Genomic DNA, 22,001 nt, shown 5'->3' with positions numbered 1-22,001 from the left:
TCTAGAAAGGGAAAGCCAGATGTTTTAATCTTTCAAGCTTAACCCAGTTCCTTGGAAGTGGCTCCCTTTAATGCTACATACCAGTGATTTTAAACCTTTTTCTCTCATGGCACACGTAAACTAATAACTAAATTCTGTGGTACACCAAAAAGTATAATTTTTGCAGAGCTGACAAAAAATAGGCATAATTTTGATTAATTCACATCAGATGGCTATTGTTGTGTTGGCTGTTGTCATTTTTTAATGTGACAGTCTAAGGGAAAAGAGGTCAGTGACCCTGGCTAAATAAATAGTTGGATATTGCATGTTTTAAAAATTCATGTGGCACATCAGTTGAAAATCGCTGCTGTGTAGAGAAAAAACATGTAAAGACTTAGACCCATGCTTGGCTAATAATAAGAGCTGAATAAATGTTAGTCACTAGTATCATTACTCATCAGAGCAGGAAGAACACCTGCAGGGAGGCGATGCTGGGTCCTCTGACACACGTCAGTGTCGATTTGATTGGCAAAGGAGGCTGGAGATTGTCATTAAGATTAAGAAGGAAAAAAAGAAAGATTCCATCAAAGACTCTGTAAGTGGGTGGCACAGATCATACTCCCTTGCTGTTTTCTTTTCCTCTGCAAAGAGAATGTAAGATCAGATATGACTTTATCGTTGATAGTTTAAGTTGTTGCTTACATCAGCAAAAACTACTCATACTGGGGTGATGGTTCAGTTAGGGGTTTATTTATTCTCCTACATACAAATACAGAGACATGTAAAGAACATGCCCTTTATATACTTTATACACTTTTTGGTTGTTGTAAATGATTTGTGCATCTGTAAAGTTGGAAAGAGAAATATGGTTCTCTTGAACATGGAGAATTTCAGCTACAAAGGAATTCTTGCTCTAAGAGTGTGCAATTGAGAGAATGTAAAAAAAAGGAAGTAGTTTAAAGAGATGGTTCTTATTTTTCTTGGGTAAAGCATCTGTAAAATGCAAAAGAAAATGGCTCTGGACTCTGGAGTCAGGGATTCATGAAGCCAGCATCGTACAATAACATCCCTTTTAATCTATAAATTTCACAACAGTTTATGGGCACTAATTAAGTTTCGCCATACTCATACGACTCACACTGAGTTTTATATATATTATTTACTCCCTTTTTACTGAGGCAAACCAGGACAGAGAATGCTTAAAGAGTTACTTGAACTTACAAAGCTGAGATTTGAACCCAGCACCCGGAGACTCTGGTCCAGAGAGGGAGGAGGCCCACATGGTGGCTTGACAGTTCACCCCTGGCTGATGTTCTGGAGCAGGAAGTGATATCCAGCAACTCTGAGAAGGAGAAATAAGCTAGAAATTCGGGGAGGGTCTAGGAGACCAAGAGTGGGGCCCAGAGATCCTGATGTGCAATGATGGTACAAGTACCTGGTGGCTCTTACCACCACATTAATGTCTTAGCTTGCGATGTTCCTGAATGGGCGCATGGGATTACAGTTTATAACAACCACTCTAGGTTCTTCTTGAGCGGTAGGCTTGAGTGGAGTCTATGGATGGATGGGACTTGCAATAGTGGAACTAGGGGAGTGGTCTGATATTGGTGGACAGAGAGGCTAGTCAGTTACCAACTGAAGGAGCACTGGGATGAAAATCAAAGGGCAACAGGCTGTGTTTCTTCTCATTTGCCATCTTGGCCTTCTTTTTTTATTTTTTAAAATTTTATTTATTGATGAGAGAGAGAGAGACAGACAGACAGACATTGATTTGTTCTTCTAGTTAGTTATGCATTCATTTGTTGATTCTTATATGTGCCCTGACCAGGGATCAAACCCACAACCTTGGCATATCAGGACAATGATCTAACCTGGCCAGGTTGGCCCTCTTTAAAAAGAAAGAGAAATAAAAAAAACCAAAACAAAGCACAGGCTAGGTCTGAGATCAGTTTCAGGTGGCTAATTGGAACAGCTACACCTGACACATTTCCAGGGCCAGACTTGTCCAGGACCCAAAGTAAATCCATCTGGGCCTATCAGAACTTTTGAACTGAGACTAAAATTAATTTAAAATAATGCAATTTCTCTCTCCATACTACCTTAAGGTGAGTTTTTAAAGATGATGCATGCATACTTTTACTTAAATGGAACTAGAATCATAAGAGGGGAGTGACTGGGAAGTCCCAGCAAAGGCAGGTGCAAATTCTGAGTGTGAAGTGGGGATCTCACAGGCTCCAAAATTATTATATTTCTGAGGTTAAATCAAATACATAAAAATAGCAGCAAATCATTCACTTCTTCAAAGAGAGTTACATACCAAACTGCAAGGGAATTAATTAGCACATCTAAATCTGAAAAAGAAAAGTTATTACATATTTACAATGCTAAGTTACAAGTAGGAGGCAGAAGGCAAAAGAATTCTGGTTGCAATCAGTTGTTATTCCAAATTGCATTTTATTAAAAACAAATAGTTTACAAATGGCCTAGTCCATAACTGTAACAGAAAAATAATACAAATCAGAAGTATATAAATTACACATTTTCATTAAACAACATTAAAATAGCTGCAAGTAACAGTTATACAGCCATATATATATGGATGTTTGTAGATGAGATTATACTTAAAATCTTGCTCATGCTGTTTTGGAAAATGTTAAGATAATATTACCTTTACTAAAAAACATACAGCAAAAGTAGTCGAGCTAGCATCCTATTATCCACATTCCAGTAAGCTACTATATAATGGTAATTGATGTTTATGATTTGGGGGTTATTAAAAGATCTCCAAATGTCTTTCAGGTTATCGAAGAATGGTAACATGGTATTTGATAGTTTTTAAACCTCTGACGTAACTTAATGGTCAGTTATTTGATGGTCCTTTGGATCTTGAAAATTTGGGAAATCACATGTGGTATAGAAACATTCTCTTAATCAGAACATGCATTAATCAGAAAAATTCATTCTCTAATCTATTGCAGCTTAACAGACAACTTGTGAAAAAGGAAACGTGGCCAGGGCAACACATTTCCTCTTTTTATAAACCTTAAACTGAGTACATCTCTCCTCACCAATTATATAGGGTCCCTTGGGCCTCAGAACTTTCCACAAGTGGTTAGGTCTCTATGGTGATGCACCTGGCTGCTGAGGCAGAACATAAGTGACGAGGCGGAGGCCAGGTACTGGGAGACTGTGGGGAGTTTGGCTGCAGAAAATTATGCAGGGGCTTCTTGAGGTTCTAGAACTGACTGCTCAGCCTCATTTGGAATTTGCAGAGCCACAGGCAGGCCTGCCCTGACTTCCCACCTGTCCAGCAAAGCAGGCACCACCCAGCACCAGGTGGCAGCTTTGGAGGCAGTGGTGCTTTTGATGGCTGCCCTTGTGGGACACTGGTGGCTCCCTCTGGGACCCCGCTCCCGTTGATGCTTGAGTATCACCCTTCTGGTGCCCTCAGAGGCTATGACTCAGGTGAAAGGGGTCCATCTTGCCCAGCCCCTTGGTCTCATGCAGCCGTTCAGCATCCCCGTTCAAATTACACTCCAGGGTGGCCGGCAGCGCCAGGGGAGGTAAGTCACCACCAGAATCTCTCAGCCTGTAATGGGAATCTCGCTCAACAAGCAGCTAGAAGAAGAACAGCCATGACAAGTCTGGTTTTTGAGTTTGGTCATCATCCTCTGAGGGTGCCCACTTGCTGCCTCCCAGGGAAAACTGGAGGCTTCCCCAGCAGCAGTGATGTCCAGGAGGCTCCATCCTTTCTCCTTGGTTTCCTCCTCCAGGTTGCAAGTTCTTGGAGGCCAGTGACCTTTTAAATTCCTCTCTGGCTCCCCACCACTAGAACATGGCCTAGCACATGGTTGGTGCTCAATAAATACCTCTTGCTTGAGTGAAGGAATGAGGAAATGACTGCCAGCATTTGGTCCCATTGTTGAAACCTGCTTGGGTCTTGGAGTCACAGGCCTGCATTCAAATCCCAGCTCCGCCACTTAACTAGCTGGATGGCTGTGAGCAAGTCACGCAATTTCTCTCTGCCTCATCCCCTGGTCAGTGAAATGGAGATAGTAATAGCCTAGCATGCTCTCTGTAGTATTTCATCATACTGTCTGTACATTTCAGACGTTGTTATTAACCACCTTAAGGGAGGAAGTGAGGTAACTTCTTAAGGGGGGAAGTGAGCTAGTTAAGCTATCTTAAGGACCTCTTTTCTCCCTAGGGGAATGCAAAGCAGAGGGTCTGAGGGCCTTAAGCTGCACTCTCTCTGCTTGTTCCCTGGTTTGGGGGGGGACAGTCAGAAGCGGGCACCAAAATTGACAGAAAAGCAACAATGCCTGAGGGTACTGGAAGAATGGGATCTGAAAAACTAGCCAATTTATTCCTCAGAGGGGTACATTTCACAGCCAGCTTCACTCACTCTATCCAAAAACCTGATGGTTTGTCAGTGGTTGAAGCGGAGTTGGGAGCTGAGAAAGTGGAAACAATAAAGATCACGATGGTCATCACATTACCCACTTCCCTCACCCTTTAACTACAGACACTCAAGGATATTTGAAAGAGAGAACGCAGGACAGTGAGATACAGGGGTTTGGACGGATGTGGGAGCTGAAGGAGGAAGGAACAGACAGACCACAGAGGAAAGAGATACAGGCAAAAAACACTTCTCTCTTAAATGAACTAATGCTTTTGTGAAAAGACAAAGTGTATCACTGTATGGCAGAAGATCAAGTGACAGACTTGCAATGGAACAAGTTTTAATGCCCCGTTCTTACATAATTAACCAGACGGAAGAGCAGCTGTGTTCTCCCCGCAGCAATAGTCTCCCATTTTCATTTCTGAAGCCCATGACTGGATTATTGCTTTTTCCACTTACCAAACTCGATGGACCTCGTCGACTTGGCCTCTTAGCTGTTACAAAAGAAGATGTTAAATGATTTTATAATTAAAAAAAAATAGAAGGGTAAAAACAATTACCCAAATCTCTCCAGCAACACAAACAAATTAGAGGGAAACATTAATTTAACATACACAATGCTTAGATATTACATACACATGTGACACGAGTGGCAGATGAATATCAGGCTTTGACGAACCGCGGCGTCTTTCTAAGGAACACTTTTATTTATCTTTATTGTGGTTTTTTCCCCCCATTACCATTAAGTTCCTCATACCCTCCTCCCCACGCAATCACCACACTGTTGTGTGCATCCACGAGTCCTTTCTGGAACACTTTTTGCTCAAGTTAGTGTAAGAGGGAGAGGCTGCTGGCATCTGCCGGGATCACACCCCAATGAGCATGTTCAAGCCTTTGAAATTGAGTTTGCCTCAGGTTAAGCCAGGAGGCCCCTGTAGCAATGTGTAGTATCAGAGCATGTGAAAGTCAGTTCTGTCTGCAGGGGAGGTGACAGAAAGGGGGTGGGTTCTGCCTTGACTGAATGAAACATCTTCGGGTTAGACTGGTTACAAGAGGAGATGTACTGCTGGCAAAAAGGAATAAAAATGCTGTTTACTTACCTCTGGCTGGAGAGCAAAATTAGATCATTCTTAAGTGCTTTGAGGTCCTTGGATGAAAGGTGCTTGTAAATACCACACAGTTAATTATAGGGATGTTTACGGTCCTGGAAAACTTATTCAACAATAAGGAAATGGTTAAGGAAATTATGGCATATCCAACTGATGGAATAGTATTATGTATCTAACAGAAGTGTTACAAAGAATTGATACTGACACGGGAAAGTGCTTATTAGGTTGAATGAAAAAGGCATGATTAAAAATAAACCCCTATATCCAGTGTGATCTCATTCTATTTAATACAATATAGAGGAGGAGAATAACCCACTAAATGAACAGTCATTACCTCTAAGTAGTAGAAATGCGGGTGACTTTTCTTTATTTTTTGAACTTCATAAGATGAACATAAAAAAAGTACTATTACTTTCATGAATTTTTTGACATTTGTTGAGGGTTTTGTTAATGGCTCAGCTTGTGATTAGGTCTCATAAATGTTCCATACATGTTTGAGGAGAATATATTTTCTGTAGGGGATGGTATTCTATATTATCATTGAGATATAGCTTGTTAATTGAATTGCTCAAATCTATTTGCTTACTGAATTGTCTGGTTAAGCTATGAATTACTGAGGGAGTATGTAAAAATACCTCATAATCTGACAGTGGATTTGTCTATTTCCCCCTGTAGTTCTGTTAATAAGGCAATGCTATTAGGGACATATAAGTTAGTATTGTTAGATTTTTCAGGTGAATTTTCAAGCCTTTAATTAATGTTATTACCTTCTTCACTTAAAGCTTTTTGTTAGACTTTGCTTGACAAATTTCAACCTTTCTATATCTGTGTTTTAGATGCATCTTTCATAAAAATTATGTTTAAATCTAGTCTGACAATCCTTCTCTTTAAACTGTGTCATTTAATCCATGTAGATTTATTATCATCACTGGTGTACTTGGATTTATTCTATCACGTTTTTGTGCTGCTTGTCCTGTCTTTTCCATGGGATTTCACTCTCTTTCTTGCTTTTTTTTTTTGGATTGATTTTTCTTCCCTTCCATTCTTTTTTCCTCTACTAGTTAGGAAGTTAAATCACCTATTTAAACTCTCTTAGTGGATACTCCAGAAATTTTAGCACGCAGCCTTGAACTTACCAAAAGAGAAATAAATGTCTGTGTGTTCTGTCCGAAAAATATTGGGCTTTTAGCACACACGCTGTCATCCCCTGTACGCTGTATGCTCTTGTTATGTATTTATCTTTTCTTTGAACTCCGTATGATGATGGTAATTTTATTTAAAAATTTTAAAATAATTTAAATTTAAATATTTAATTAAATTTAGATATTATTACTTTATAAAGTCAGTGTCTTTTTTTTAACCCCTTAATTCCTCTGCATTTCTGTTTAAATCGCAGCTGTTCCATCTGAATTGTTTTCCCTGTCTCAGGTGAATCCCTGACCTTTTCCTTAGTGGGGTTTGATTGGTGGTCAACTCAGCTTTGTGTGCTTCTGAAATGTCTTTATTTCATACTTATTCTTGAGGGATTTTTGCTTGTTATGGAGTTCTGTAGTTACTTTCTCTCAGCATATTGACAGCATTTCTCTCCCTGCTGTAGAGAAGTTTCAGCCTATCTGTCATTCCTTTGAAGTTAGTCTGTCTTTCCCTCTGGCTGCTTTTAAGCTTTTAAGCTTTGGCTTATCTTAGTGTCTGTGCAACATCTCTGTGATGTGTGTAGGTGTGGGCTTCTTTTTATTTTATCTCAATGGGCTTCTGGAATCTGGGGACTGTGGTCTTCATCAATTCTGGAATTTTACTATCTTTTAAAAATATTACTTCTGACTTTATTTCTCTTCTCTTTTTCCTGCAATTCTGGAAAGGCTTTATGTTAGACATTCGCTATTTATTGTTCATGTCCTCTCTGCATTTGCTATTAAAGAAACCTTTCTGCATTATAATCTGTTTTGCAAATCCCTCTGGTTACTAATTAGCTTTTCAGTTGTATCTAATCTGTTAGATCTTTCCACTGAGTTTTTTAATTTCAATTATTTTATTTTTTTCTAGAAATTCTATTTGATTTTTAAATATTAGATTGGGCATATTTTAGAGTCCTTGGCTCTTTCTCATATTTCTCATCCTTTCTTGATTTCTTTAAATATATTATAGATACAGTTTTATATACTGTCTAAATATCTGAAGTTTTTGGTGGGTCTGATTCTGTTGTCTATTTTTTCCCACTCAAAGTCCCTTGCTGTGTGTTTTATGACTTTTGAGTAAGAACACATACTCCTTGAAACTTTATAGGATTCCTTTGAGGTGAGTTCCTCTAAGGTATGTGTTTGCTTCTGCCAGCTGTCAAAGGGACATGTACTTGTGACAACATTAAACACAATTACTAGGTTAGGGTTTTTGAATTTCCTGGGTAGTGTGAATTCAGGCTAAAATTCTCTTGAGGATCACCTTAAAGTTACAAAATCTCAGGGGAGAGATTGTAATTTCCCTCCTCTACTAGTTTCGGGGTTTGAGGTGGTTATTTCTAGTTTATTCTTACATTGAGTATGGGGTCCTTTGGGGTCAGTGTTAGCTCAGTGGTGTATTAAGTCCCATACCCTGGATAGGCCCTGGGCATTGTTTCCTGTCCTCCTTTGCTCCACACAGTGTGATGCTGAAGCTCAAGGTCACCAAGTTCTGCAAACGCCCTCAAGGTAAAAGTTTCCTTCCATTTACTTTCTTCCCTAAGTTCCTACTTTCAAAGAGGTTTTGTCCTTTGAGTATTTCCAACTTTCTTAAAAAAGCTTTGGCCAGAATTTGTAGCTGTTAGCAGTTAGAGTAGGTGTCCAGTCCACCATCCAAGTGAAACAGCTTAATTACTTTTACAATAATAAAAACATATCTGTGTGTTCATTTTTAGTGATTATTTTATGTCATCCTTCCCCCCAAACATGAATTAAAAAGTGCTCAGTGAGGTTGTTCACTTTTCATACAGCCTTGAAACAACGTGGGCAGAAATATTAGAAAGAGAAAATAGTCTAGTATTATACGACCAGGTCGGTCTTATTCCTCAATTAGATCAGAATCAGGTTATGCCAGTTTTGTGTATCATACAATTATAATTGGGTTTGTTAAGTCAGTGCATCGGAAATGCCAAAGAGACTTCCTAACAAGCTTCTTCACTACAGTAAACCTCCAGGACACTTTATGCTACAAAGCAACTGAAGTCCAGTTCCAGAGCCCCAGGGAGAATGCAGGATGCTGGGTACTGGCAGTGTGCCCAACAAACTATCCAAACTTTACTTTGGGACTAAAACCCTTAATCTGTCATGTCTGTGTGACAGACATTGTAAAATATACTGGCTCAAAGTTTTCTCCTGCTCATTCTCTGAGGATGGGATGATAGAGAGTGACTAAAATATCAAAGGAGACTAAAAATCCCCCAACCAGGTCCTTGATCCCCAAAGTATCCCTAACCACAGAGAACTGCCGTCTCTGGAGGCAGTGCCTCCTGGTGTGGGCCCCTGAAACATCCTGGATTGTCTGACATCCCCCTTACTCTCTTTGGAGTTTGAAGATGTTGCCAGTAGAAAGGGAGCTAGGGAAAAGAAGGGGAAGGGTGGGGGATAACGTATAACACATGCTCTGGGAAGAAAAAACCCCCCAAAACCTAGCAGTTCCCTTGACAGGGGTTTTGCTTGGCTTCAAAATTAGACAGCTTTTATGCAGCTGAATGGAGCCTGACTCTCTACCATTATAGCTGCATTTGTTTGGCTCAAGGTTTTGTTAAGCCTCTCAAATTGGAATTACCTTCAGGCCTGAAGGGGACAGTTCAGAGCAGAGGACAGCAAATAAGTGACACTGGCCATAGGAAGTGGCGGGACTGAGGCAAATGGGAGACCACACTGCTGTCCTCAGCAGCAGCCTCTGCTCAGGTTGGCCAGCTGTTCATACGCAGAAATATGGACCTTGTGATGCTTTTAAAAGTCAGAAATCAGCATTTTTATGAGATTTCATGATTTTTAGAGTGTTAGTAACTAACCACACATTAAAAACACACACACACAAAGCCAAACAAAATGCATTTATGGGCTGGATCCTGTCCATGGGTCACCAGTTTGTAACCTTTGTGTTGGACCTTACTATTCACTGTACACCCCATTGTGCAAGACTTTATTACATCCTTTGCTGGGGCAGAGCACGGAGTGGGAAGAGAGACACATAGGGCCACTCATGGACAGAGAGAAGTGGGGTGAAGGGAGAGAAGACAGCAGTGACACCTTCATCATTCTGAGTGGACTGGGCCTCGGGCCAGAGAGACCTGTGGCAGGTAGGCTGCCCTTCCAGCAATAGCTGGATATGAAAGATCAAGTCAAATCCTAGGTCAGGATGCTGTTAATTCCAAATGTGAACTTTCTGAGTCATTCTTTCCAAATGAAATTCAGAAAAGAATGTTAAAAATACTTTCAAGGGCATGTGCAATAACCCTGAAAGATAAGCAAGTTCATAATATTTATTTACATAAAACAAACAAAAGCTAGTTTTTCAGGTAATTCTTTCCTAGTCATTGATTAGACAAGTCTCTGAAGACTTCCACCAGGCAACATTCCTTAGTGTTATTTGTTCTGTTCCAGAAAAAAATGTTATAACACATCATTTTAGCATGTTCAGATAAGACTTTTCACCAAGCTCTGAATATGGGATCTCATTGTGTTGCATCGAATCTGCTCACAAACCTTAGGTGGGCAGCAAATGGGATGATCCCTCCACCCGCCATGGGCTGGTAATTGTTCCGACTTCTTTATGAGACTATTGAAATACCTCTTTCCCATTTCCACCAAAGGACAGCCTTATCTACCTCAGGGAGGAAGAGAAATACATACCACAATGGTGGGGACCCACCGGATGGGCAAAAGCAGCTGCCTTCCAGTGCTGGAGAGGACCGAGCCATGCTGCTCGGGTTCACAATGATGGGCTTCTCAGTTCTAATGTTCTTCTTGTTTGGAATAACCATCCTAAAGCCCTTCATGCTCAGGTAAGAAACAGAGAGAGATTTGACCAAGTGTTCTCGATTCAGATGAGATGCAGGCACAATGGGTAGGGGAGGGGAGTCTGGCTTTGGTTTCTGCAGCCCTTCTGACCGGAGCTGAGGACGGGGAAGATAGGATCACTTGTCCCTCCCTCAGTGCTGGGAGGCAGCTAGGTGTGGAGGAAGAGGTGCTAAGAAAGTAGAGGATATTTCTTTGCTCCTCCCCAACTCCAATCTCAAAAATACTTTCAACAACTAATTCACAAATTAGGCATGCATGTAGGTGACACATCCTTCCTTTAACACACAGGGAAGGTGCATTGAAGTCATCTTACATGAGCAAAATAAGTTTTTGAGTCTGAGTTTTTTGAGTTTGACAATGTCTTCCTGGCCCATAGTAGTTGCTCAATAAATATGTTTCCTTCCTTTTCTTTTAATCAATTTCCTTATTAGATACATGTAATAATAGTTACCATTTATTAAATATGTAATATGTGACAAATATACTATGTTTTATCCTATTTAAACCTACAACAAACCTATGATGGAAGCATTCTTTTAATTTTATAAATGAAAAAGCTGAGGCTCAGAAAGACCAAGTAACTTGCCAAGGCCACATAGCCAGGAAAAAAATCTGCCTGTCATTCTGACATAAGGCAAGAATTTCCCAATACTTAAATGAAGTTCCCTGCAATGGGGGGCAGGAGAGGAGCTGTTTAATTTTGGAGAATGGCTCACATAACTGGAAGTACTTTGAGGGAGGGCAGTGCTGGGAAAGCAAGGTCCAGGGGGAATGGGAAAAGGAAGGCCTATGAGTTCAGTGAAAAGGGGTCATAGAAGAGGAAGTGGGTGGCCTACTTTCGTTATTTATGAGAGTCATCTCCCACCATTCCTGTGTTAACATTATTAGGGCAACAATGTGGAGGTGACCATCTGCTGTAGCACACAGTGCCACTCTCAGAAGGGCCACAGGGCATTTCCTATTTGGTATTAGCACCAGAGAATCTGTTCTGCTGCTGCTGACCAACCTACTTATGTTTATTCAATGGACACCAGCAATGCTATGCCTGGCTGTGTTTCCTTTATTGCTTTTGCTGTTAAGAAGCTCAAAGCCAAGTGTAATTTCTCATAAGGGATCTTATGATCTGCTGGTTTCATGTTTGAACCTCACTCTTGACTTCATTCTAGTTTTCGACTTTCCTTTTCCTGTTATTCTATTTTATATCTACCTATCTAATTTCTATCTAGTCTGTATTACATATATCTATGTAAACCGAATAAATGTGTGTGTGCACACAGAATACTTTTTAAAAAATGTGATATATTTGGGAGATGGTTTAAGGATACCTTTTGCAAATTGGTGTCAAGCTGTTGCTCATATTAAAACAAATACTTTTCTAAACATTTCTGGAAATTATTTAATTTGCTGAATGCTTAAGAGTGGTGAATCGTCATCTCTCTTTTGCCTTGTGATCTTGTGACACCAGAGATAAGTTTCACTCCATAAAAGATGACAGTTAAGAGGCTTGGGTAGCTTATATGTACCCCACTCCCTTAAACCCTCATCTCTGAGTCAAATGATGGATTTTGTCTATTTGTAGACAAATGGACACACAACACTATTGAAAGAACATACTCATTTTTTTCGGCCCTAAATACACCCCTGGTTCCACTTGGAAGGCTCTGGCCTGGCCCCTGTGCATCGCAAAGAGTGTCCCGCTCTCTATATTGGAGCTTCCTGAGATCTTCAAAGAAGGCTCAAGTCATCCTCCACTTGTCACTTAGTTAGGATTTAGAGAGCTAAAGTTCTAACACAGATAAGCAGACAATTCTAAATGTTTCTTAAATATGCCCATTCTAAATAAGTAGAGAAATGAATTTTGTGAAAAAGCAGGCCAGTGCTAAACCTGTGAAAAACCTTACTTTCCATCTTTGCATTTTCACTCATCCGGCATTTTATTCTTCTAGGTCTCATCCAGTGATTTTTTAAAAAATGCCTTAAGATCACGTTAAACTGCACCATCTGACTCAGGTTTGTTATATTAAGAAAGCAAAATGATGACTGATGGTCAAAGATCTTAATGAGAGTGCAGTATGAACCTGGCTAACAACACTTTTCAAATATTGACTTTAGGATTTGCTACTTACCTTCTTGTTTTTAAGGCACCAGGAAATAAACGCAGGAACCCACTTGGAGGTGAGTGTGCATCAGGAGCTTGTCCTATACATTCAATCAAAGCACATCCTCTCACCCTCACTTACTCTATCTTGGACTTGTTCTCTAATTATTTCATACCTACGTATCCTTTCTCTTCAACACCACCCCAAAGTCTTCATGGGCAGGAATTTTCTCTGCCACTTCTCATTGCTGCTGTGACATTCTGTGCATGGCATACATATGCAAATTCTCAAGGAATGTTTTCCAAGTAAAAGTTAATTCAGTACAACATCTACTGAGACTTTACTATACGAGAGGCATTGTGCTTTAAGCTTTGAGGAATGTAAAGGTGAATAGGATATAGGTCCTGACCCTCAAGCAATTACTAAGAGCAAAAACACGGTAAGTTTTCTAATGAGAAATTCCTTGCATGATTTGCATTTGCATCTTTGGAAGCACATCAGGTCAATGTAAATGGAATTGTACTTTGTTACCAGAACTTTTGGAGGCTGCATTGACTAAGCCTTGTGGTTGGACTTCCTCTGAAGGATGCAGTTTAGGATGATGAGGCATGAGAGATAATGATTTCTGAGTATGTGCGAATCTTGTTGATTGCAGTATTTAGGGTAATATTGACCAAAGTATGGTTCTCCAAATACATGTTTCTTAAAAATTGTTCAATAGACAGGGATTTCTGGGCTTTAACTCATATCAACTGAATCTGAGTCTCTGCGAGTGAAGCATGGAATCCACATTTTAACAAATTCTTCATTCTAACAAACTCACTCAGACGATTTTGAAGCTTGAAAACCATTGATCTAAAGGTTGGTGTAGTGGGAAATGTGCCTGGAGGGTCATAATTGAGATGAACTTGGCCTTCGCTGCTCTTTATTTCCTGCTCCAGGTCCTCCATGCTCCCTGGTTATTGTGTGCCTTCTGTGATGGTCTTTCATTACTCAACATAGACAAATGTCTCAGGTTACCACATTAGAAATATAGAACTACATTTTCCAGAGGGTGAAGATCATTTATTTAATTTTTTCAAATTGAAGCACTCAGAGAGAAGAATCGAACTGCACTATCATCCATACATGTATCACGGATGACTGGTTGGACTGTTCTTTCACCTGTGCTGTGGATTGCCAAGGTCAGGGCAAGTACCCTTGTCTTCAGGTGTTTGTGAACCTCACCCATTCAGGTCAGAAAGCTCTCCTACATTATAATGAAGAGGCTGTCCAGATAAATTCCAAGGTAATGTTCTAATTACAAAGTTCTGGTTACAGCAACCCTTTCAGACCAGGCTGTCCTTTGCACAATGCAATAGGCCCAGCCACCCCTAGGGATAAGTTTGTTTCCTTCCAGTTAATGTTTTGAGAGTGGTCAAATCTGGATAAATGAAGCTAAAAGCATCATTGGAGGAAAAATGGAGTAAATAGAAATGGGAGAAATTATTCCAATTTCACAAATTTGTGTCTGAAATTTATAGACTGAAGTCATTTCTGGGAAGTCTTGCTTTTGGAGGTCCCACTCCCCGTCATATCAAAAATGGTAAAAGGCACCACAGTCCACCTTAAATAAATCAGTTTTTCTCCTCAGAGAAATTTAAAGGACTACTATAATTTTGATTTTAGTAAGTTACTCAGCTGGCTCATATAATGTAAAGTATACATATACATCTACTAATCAAAGCCGAGTTGTATGAGATTACTTGACATGTGACACTTTATTGCCTTTACTTAATCACTAATTTTAATCTGATGATTTCTGTTTTCTATTTTGGATGCAATAATTTTTAAGGTCTCCAACATTTTTATAGGCCATTGGCACACTACTTGGAGTGCCTAGTGGAGGTGATATTAAACCTCAAACTTTTTTTGCAAAAATCACCAGGTGATAGAGCTCCTTTGTCCCCTGGTTCTGCCTCCCAGGAACCAGAGAGCCCAGGCAGGGCCCCTCTCTGTGGGCCTAGGACAAAAGCCTCGATATGCTAATCCTTTAGGGAAAGATTTTACTACAGGAAATCAAGACAAAGATAATAAAGGGATCAATAGGTGTTGAAAGCGCATAGAAAGCTCAACAAATATTTGTTGAGTGACAAATGGACTGAGTTACTGTCCAGGAAGAGACCCAGTACCCGCACATCAGGAGTGTGGTCCTTATGAAGTTGGTCATTGCCTATTCTGCAATGTCTTTATTCTAAAAATACTTTCCCACATTCCTGCTTAGTGCCTGGGAATGGCCGTTTCACTCTGTGCCCTCCTGCCAACCCCTCCCCATGAGCTATGTAATAGATTTGTTTCACCATCTTCTGAGGCTGAAACTCCCCATCAATAGCTTCACTTTGAAGCTTTCAGAATTAAAACTGTTAAGTGTTTGATATTGGGAACAGTTCCTCATCTTTCTTCCTTCTCCATATTCCTAGTGCTTTTACACACCTAAGTGCCACCAAGATAGGAGTGATTTGCTCAACAGCACTCTGGACATGAAGGAGTTCTTCGATCACAAAAATGGGACCCCCTTTTCATGCTTCTACAGTCCAGACAGCCAATCTGAAGATGTCATTCTCATAAAAAAGTACAACCAAATGGTTATCTTCCACTGTTTCCTTTGGCCTTCGTTGACTCTGCTGGGTGGTGTCCTGATTGTTGGCATGGTGCGATTAACACAGTACCTGTCCCTACTATGTGAACAGTATAGCACTGCATTTAGGGATGAGGCAGGTGGCCAAGTACCTTATAGGGAACAGCATCGATTCAAACTGTGGAGTGTGGGGAGAAGCAAGGGGAGGAACAGAGAAATCTTAAGGTGGTGGCCAAATTGAAGTCCTGGCCTTCAGAAACCTGGAATTTCTGCACTTGAGGACTTAATTATGCTTGCTTGCAAATTAGCCGTGAGAGGCAGTTAAGTATGATATGGGAATGAAAAAAAAATTTAAAGTCTCATATGTATTCTATTTATCTTATAAATACGTACAGATTCACCATCTTTTCTACTCCAAATCTCTTTCCACCTGAGCCAAAGAAGCACTTTTTGTTCTTACGTGGTAAAATGAGCTCAAGGTAGTTGTCCCTTACCTAATTTCAGCTCTAGCTAGAACTTGTCAATGTGGAAATACATGATGAGGGTATCTAACCTACTGAGCACTGAACAACCAGTCTAGTTCTATGCAGTATAGTTCACGTTAAAATACATCTCAAAAAAATTCCAGATGAAGAACTGTTTATTCGCTAGAGGAAGATAGTAATTTGGTAATCTAAAAACATGGATCTGCCATTTTCCTTCACCATTCATGACAGAGGGAAGCCTCTGCCTTGAAAATTCACTAAGTTAAGAGTTATTTGTACTTAACTTTAATATGTACCATGGAATTTTTCTTTCAGCAATATTTTATTAGTTAATTATGCTTTCTGTAAGCTCATGTTGTTCTTTGTGCATTTTCTGGTGACAGTGGGAGAGATGGCGAGAAATGTGTTGTGAAGTAAGGATAAAGCCGTACTGGATGGAATTTAACATTTGTATCAGGTAATGTGCATTGTACAAAAGTCTCACGTGGATACGCAACAACTGTCCATACATTAATTGAGGAATCAACTGTGGGTATTTAAATAATGAGTCACAAGACTCTCCCAAAAGGTTCTTTCCAGATTAAGCTGAATATGAGTTGAAAACCTGTTCTGACGACTTCTGACCAAGATGGAGGCATAAGTAGACACACTGTGCATCCTTGCACAACCAAAAGAAGGACAACGACAATTTAAAAACAAAAAACAATAAGAACTGACAGAAAATAGAACTGTATGGAAGTCCGACAACCAAGGAGTTGAAGAAGACACATTCATCCAGACCGGTAGGAGGGGTGGAGACGGGCAGCTGGGCAGAGAGGACTTGGGCAAGGCGGTGGCTAGAGGACCAAGGTGGGCAAGGCAGCAGCTGGTGGACCCAGTGACAGACCATGCAACCCAGGGCTCCAGCAGGGAAATAAAGCCTCAAACAAGTGATTGAAAACACTTGTGGAGGTTGAGGCAGCAGTGGGAGAAACTCCCAGCCTCACAGGAGAGTTTGTTGTAGAGACCCACAGGGTCCTAGAACATACACAAACCCACACACTGAGAAGCAGCATCAGAAGGGCCAAATTTGATTGTGGGTAGCAGGGGAAGAGACTGAAATCCGGCAGAGGGAAGACCCCTCAGACCCCTTCCCCACATACAGCATCACAATGCAGCCACCAGGGTTACCCTACCGTGTGAACACCTAAGGCTCCACCCCTTTATGTAACAGGCACACCAAGACAAAAACAAATGGCCCAAATAAGAATAGATCAAAGCTCCAGAACAACTAAGCAATGAAGAGATAGCCAACCTATCAGATGCACAGTTCAAGACACTGGTAATCAGGATGCTCACAGAATTGGTTGAATTTGGTCACAAATTAGAGGAAAAAATGAAGGCTATGCTAAGTGAAATAAAGGAAAATGTACAGGGAATCAACAGTGATGGGAAGGAAACTGGGACTCAAATCAACGGTGTGGACCAGAAGGAAGAAACATTCAACCAGAACAGAATGAAGAAACAAGAATTCAAAAAAATGAGGAGAGGCTTAGGAACCTTCCAGGACATCTTTAAATGTTCCAACATCCAAATTATAGGGGTACCAGAAGGAGAAGAGGAAGAGCAAAAAATTGAAAACTGGTTTGAACAAATAATGGAGAACTTTCCTAGTCTGGCAAAGGAAACAGACTTCCAGGAAGCTCAGAGAGTCCCAAAGAAGCTGGACACAAGGAGGAACACACCAAGGCACACCATAATTACATTCCCCAAGATTAAACAGAAGGAGAGAATCTTAGAAGCAGCAAGAGAAAAGGGAACAGTTACCTACAAAGGAGTTCCCATAAGACTGTCAGCTGATTTCTCAAGAGACCTCACAGGCAAGAAGGGGCTGGAAAGAAGTATTCCAAGTCATGAAAGGCAAGGGCCTACATCCAAGATTGCTCTATCCAGCAAAGCTTTCAGTTAGAATGGAAAGGCAGATAAAGTGCTTCTCAGTTAAGGTCAAGTTAAAGGAGTTCATCATCACCAAGCCCTTATTATATGGGACTTATCTAAGAAAAAGAGGATCAAAAATATGAACAGTAAAATGACAACAAACTCACAGTTATTAACAACCACACCTAAAACAAAAACAGAAGCAAACTAAGCAAACAACTAGAACAGGAAAGAATCACAGAAATGGAGATCACATGGAGGGTTATCAACAGGGGAGTGGGAGGGGGATAGAGGGGGAAAAAGTACAAAGAATAAGTTGCATAAATGGTAGGTTGAAAATAGACAGGGGGAGGGTAAGAACAGTATAGGAAATGTAGCAGCCAAAGAACTTATACGTATGACCCATGGACATGAACTTAAAGGGGGGGAATGTGGGAGGGAGGAGGTGTGCAGGGCAGAGGGGAGTGAACGGGGGGGGGAAATTGGACAACTGTAATAGCATAATCAATAAAATATATTAAAACAATCTGAAAACCAACGTGCCTTCAAGTAGCTTTAAAATTTTACTAAGAAAATTTACTTCATAGACAATAGAAAGAATGAGACTTGAAGCAACTTTTGCATGTAGATATAATCAAACCAGAAACTTTGATCCTCAATTTGATGCCTTTTAAAAATTAATTTTAAGCCACAAATTACCAAATAAATGGAATAATCAAATTGAGCAACATTGACTTGACCAGTAATGAACAATTTTGGTGTTTTCTCCTCTTTCTGGTGTGGAATGGTGGAGAGAGCACATGTCTCAGAGTGAGAGTTATTTGAATTTCTAGGCCACAATTACAACTTTTCAGATATGTATCCTTGGGCAATTTGGCTGAATTGTTAGAGCCTCTCTTTTCATCTGTAAAACGGAGATAATCTCTTCTTTCAGCAGATTATTTTAGGGAATAAACAAGGTAGAGTATGTGAAATACCTAGTGCAGTCTCTGGCACCTAGCAGAGGTGCTTAAAAATGTTAGTACATAACAAAAATATCCTGCTAAGTTTCAATATTCAGTCAGCTTTATCCCTCTCTTGGCTCTCTACCCAGAGGAAATGCCATCAGTACCTCCCAGAGACATCTGCACTCTCATGTCCACTGAAGCATCATTCACAATGGCCAAGACATGGAAACACCCTAAGTGTCCATCAACAGACTAAAGAAATTGTGGTTATAGATACATAATGTGTGTATATATATACACACATACAATGGAATATTGTTTAGTCTTAAAAAAGGAGATCCTATTTGCAACAACACAGATGAACCTGGACGGTATTAAAATAAACCAGACACAGAAAGAAGAAAACTGCATTTCACTTGCATACATGTGGAATCTAAAAAAGTCAAATCCATAGAAACAGAGTAGTATGGTGGTTATTAGGCATAGGGAGGTGGGGGAGATGTTGGTTAAAGGGTACAAACTTTCAGTTATAAGGGGAATAAATCTGGAGATTTAGTATACAGCATGATGACTATAGTTAATAATACTGTCTTGAATACTGGAAATTTGCTAAGAGTGTAGATTTCAGGCATTATCATATACATAGTAACTGTGAGATGGTATGTTAATTAGCTGGACTGTAGTAATCATTTCACTATGTATACCAAATCATTATATTGTACACCTTAAATATATACAGTTCTTATTAAAAAAATGTCCAGAATATGCTGTTTAAAAGGTTGTGGTAGCACTGGCTGGTGTGGCGCAGTGGACTGAGTGCTGGCCTATGAGCTGAAAGGTCACTGGTTCGATTCCCTGTCAGGGCACATGCCTGGGTTGCAGGCCAGGTTCCTGGTTGGGGGGCACATGCAAGAGGCAACTGATGAATGTTTCTCTGGCACATCGATGTCTCTCCCCCCCCTAAAAAATTAGTAAATAAATACAGTACTTTTAAAAAAGGTTGTGGTAAACTCTTTTGTATACCAAAGACTTCCCTGTAAAAGTGCGAAGTGTAAAGTGTTGCAATTCCTACAGTTTTCCATGTATATAGTGGCTGGTTGGTTCATCTCAGGAAAGAGAGACATTATGCTTAGAGAACAAAGTCAATTTAGAACAGTGTTATTTCAAAGTCACTAAAATCACTTGACAAATAAAATTTAAGCAATCACTTGTTAATTGCTCAGGAGTGCTAAGTGTCAATGCCCACATACATTGTGGGTCCAAGAAGAGCTCAGACTTACCTTTTGCAAGGTGTATATGAACTGAAAGCAAAACCAGTCTGCTTCTAACCTAACTTCTTTTTTAGGTTATGTTCTTCAACTAACTTAAAAAAAAAGTCTGTTTACACATACAAACACATTTATACATGTATGTGTATACATATATATCTGCTTAAAGTAACGAGCATATAATTTTTTATGGTTAAAGGAAGTTAATATTTAAACAAATATTTCTCCGATATTCATCACTTTACTGGGGCAGAAAAATTGGCTTTTAAGGTATAATAGTTTTAGGTTTTCAATCAATGTTTCTTACTCATTATTGATAAGAACTCAAATTCAGCTAAAATCTAATTATTAGCAACACTGGTTTGCTTTTAAGTATTCAGAAGACTGCAAAATATAATTACCACAATTTTTTGTTTCAAGTATATAGTACACTAAGGATTGTTTGGACACAAGTCAAAGTAATTTTTTTTTTTTTTTTAATAAACAGCGTGATGTTACAGACTGCGAAGTTAAAGAAAAAGCAGACATTGACAGTTTCTGATGAGCACAAACAGTAAGTGCAGCCACAGGCCCAACTTCTTGCTAGGAAGAGCAAGATTGGGAAGAGGTCTTAGATTTAGTGACACTGTATTATTCTATATTCTCAGCACAATAACACATGCATCTTGCTGTGTCAAGTATCTTTTGGGCCCTCATTAAATGAACATTTAAAAACATTTTTCTAATTAATACAGTACACCACAGGGCTTCAATTCAGGGGATGACAAAAATATAGAGAAATAGATTTGCTACAATAAATGGGGCTAAAAAGGGTGGTGGGAGCTACTTTTTAAAACTTCCAAAGTCAACATTTGCTGTGTTAGTAGTAGTCTTTTGGTTGTGCCACAATCCCCAAGATGTTATAAAGTGTTATGTTCCAAAAGGATATACTCTTCTAGATTTCATTCAACCCGATTAAGTCAAAGGACTGAATCACATTTAAACCACTGAATGCATTTGAAACTTAGGTTGTATAACCAAGGACATTTCTAGAAATCAGATGAAGGCCAACTTCTCCAACCACTCTTAGGAACATAAATGAAGTATGGTAAGGGGCTTTTCTTGTGAAATCAATGGATAATGATCACATTCAGAAATTTACACTGGAATTAATGAGTCCAGTCTTATTAAAGATATTTTGAGAAAATACCAATGTTGGTTTTCTGCCTCCTTGCTAACCTAGAAGAATTAACAAAAATAAGAATCACGTAAACATGTACATGACTCTTAGCATAACCACAATATTACTGTGGTGGCAGAAGAAATATGATTTGATAAATTCATAGACTTAAATAGCTTACAAAATGCATCAAAAAAGCCCCTTTCCATATTGGCCAACATGAGAGATGGAGTCTGTGGTTGGTAGTGAGTCAGTTACCCAACTACGCTAAAGTACAAGGGACTGATTTTCTGATTTTATTTTATTTTCTCCCTGCTACAACTTATATGTAGTTGTGTACAAATTGTCAGAAAATGTCCTTATGGCTCATAACTGTCACTTCATGCTAACTAGCATGGCTATAATATTATCGTAATCTAAAATATTAACACAGCTAAGCAAAAGGAATGGTGCTGCACTGATAAAAAGGAAGTGCAAAACTTGAATCAAGTGGAATACTTGAGTGAAATAAGCTTATTTGAAAACTAACATCCCAACTTGGGAAACTCCTAGTAAATTCTAAACTCTTCTGAATTTTAGAACCTTGATGTTTACATCTTTTATAAAAGATGTCTCTTGACTAGAGCTAGCAAGCAGTGTGTATACAAATAGAAATGTGTGCAAATATACACACACTAATTTTACTAATAATCAAGAAAAGAGAACACAACTAATTTCGATTATCGAATTCAAGAACCTAGTACCATGAACCTGCTAGCACTATTGCCTTTTTCAAATGGCTGGAGCAATAATCAAGATTTTAACCAATTTTTTTTCTTAATGTCTCCAAAGCCATTACAAACAAGGCATGCCAACTATGACTTTGCAAATCTAAAATACAGTGCTCCGCAAATTTCTGCAATATCAGAGCCTGACGTACTGAATTGTGGCCCATCTATTTTTTTCCTTATTAACCTTCTGAGGTAGACTTACCAATCCAATTTTATCAGGACCATAGG

At 39.5% G+C, this 22,001-nt stretch overlaps 1 protein-coding gene across 3 annotated transcripts; it reads left to right on the top strand.

The window, feature by feature from the left end:
- Positions 1–3,135: 3,135 nt before the first annotated feature.
- On the top strand, positions 3,136–20,525 carry KCNMB3 (potassium calcium-activated channel subfamily M regulatory beta subunit 3). Of its 3 annotated transcripts, XM_045198213.2 has the most exons (5): positions 3,136–3,542; positions 10,304–10,495; positions 13,700–13,898; positions 15,070–15,300; positions 16,096–17,919. In XM_045198213.2, the coding sequence occupies exons 1-5, from the start codon at positions 3,436–3,438 to the stop codon at positions 16,171–16,173; spliced, it is 807 nt and encodes a 268-aa protein (XP_045054148.2). In that variant the 5' UTR covers positions 3,136–3,435; the 3' UTR covers positions 16,174–17,919. The 3 variants fall into 3 exon arrangements, with proteins under 3 accessions (XP_045054148.2, XP_053774085.1, XP_024419511.2); XM_053918110.1 differs by lacking the exons at positions 13,700–13,898; positions 15,070–15,300; positions 16,096–17,919 and adding exons at positions 12,653–12,686; positions 20,332–20,525; XM_024563743.3 differs by having other exon boundaries at positions 15,070–17,919.
- Positions 20,526–22,001: the final 1,476 nt, after the last annotated feature.

Source organism: Desmodus rotundus, chromosome 2, assembly GCF_022682495.2.
Source record: "Desmodus rotundus isolate HL8 chromosome 2, HLdesRot8A.1, whole genome shotgun sequence".
NCBI classification, from domain to species: Eukaryota; Metazoa; Chordata; class Mammalia; order Chiroptera; family Phyllostomidae; genus Desmodus; species Desmodus rotundus.
The sequence above is the reverse complement of the archived record's forward strand: the minus strand, read 5'-3'. Positions and strand labels throughout refer to the sequence as shown.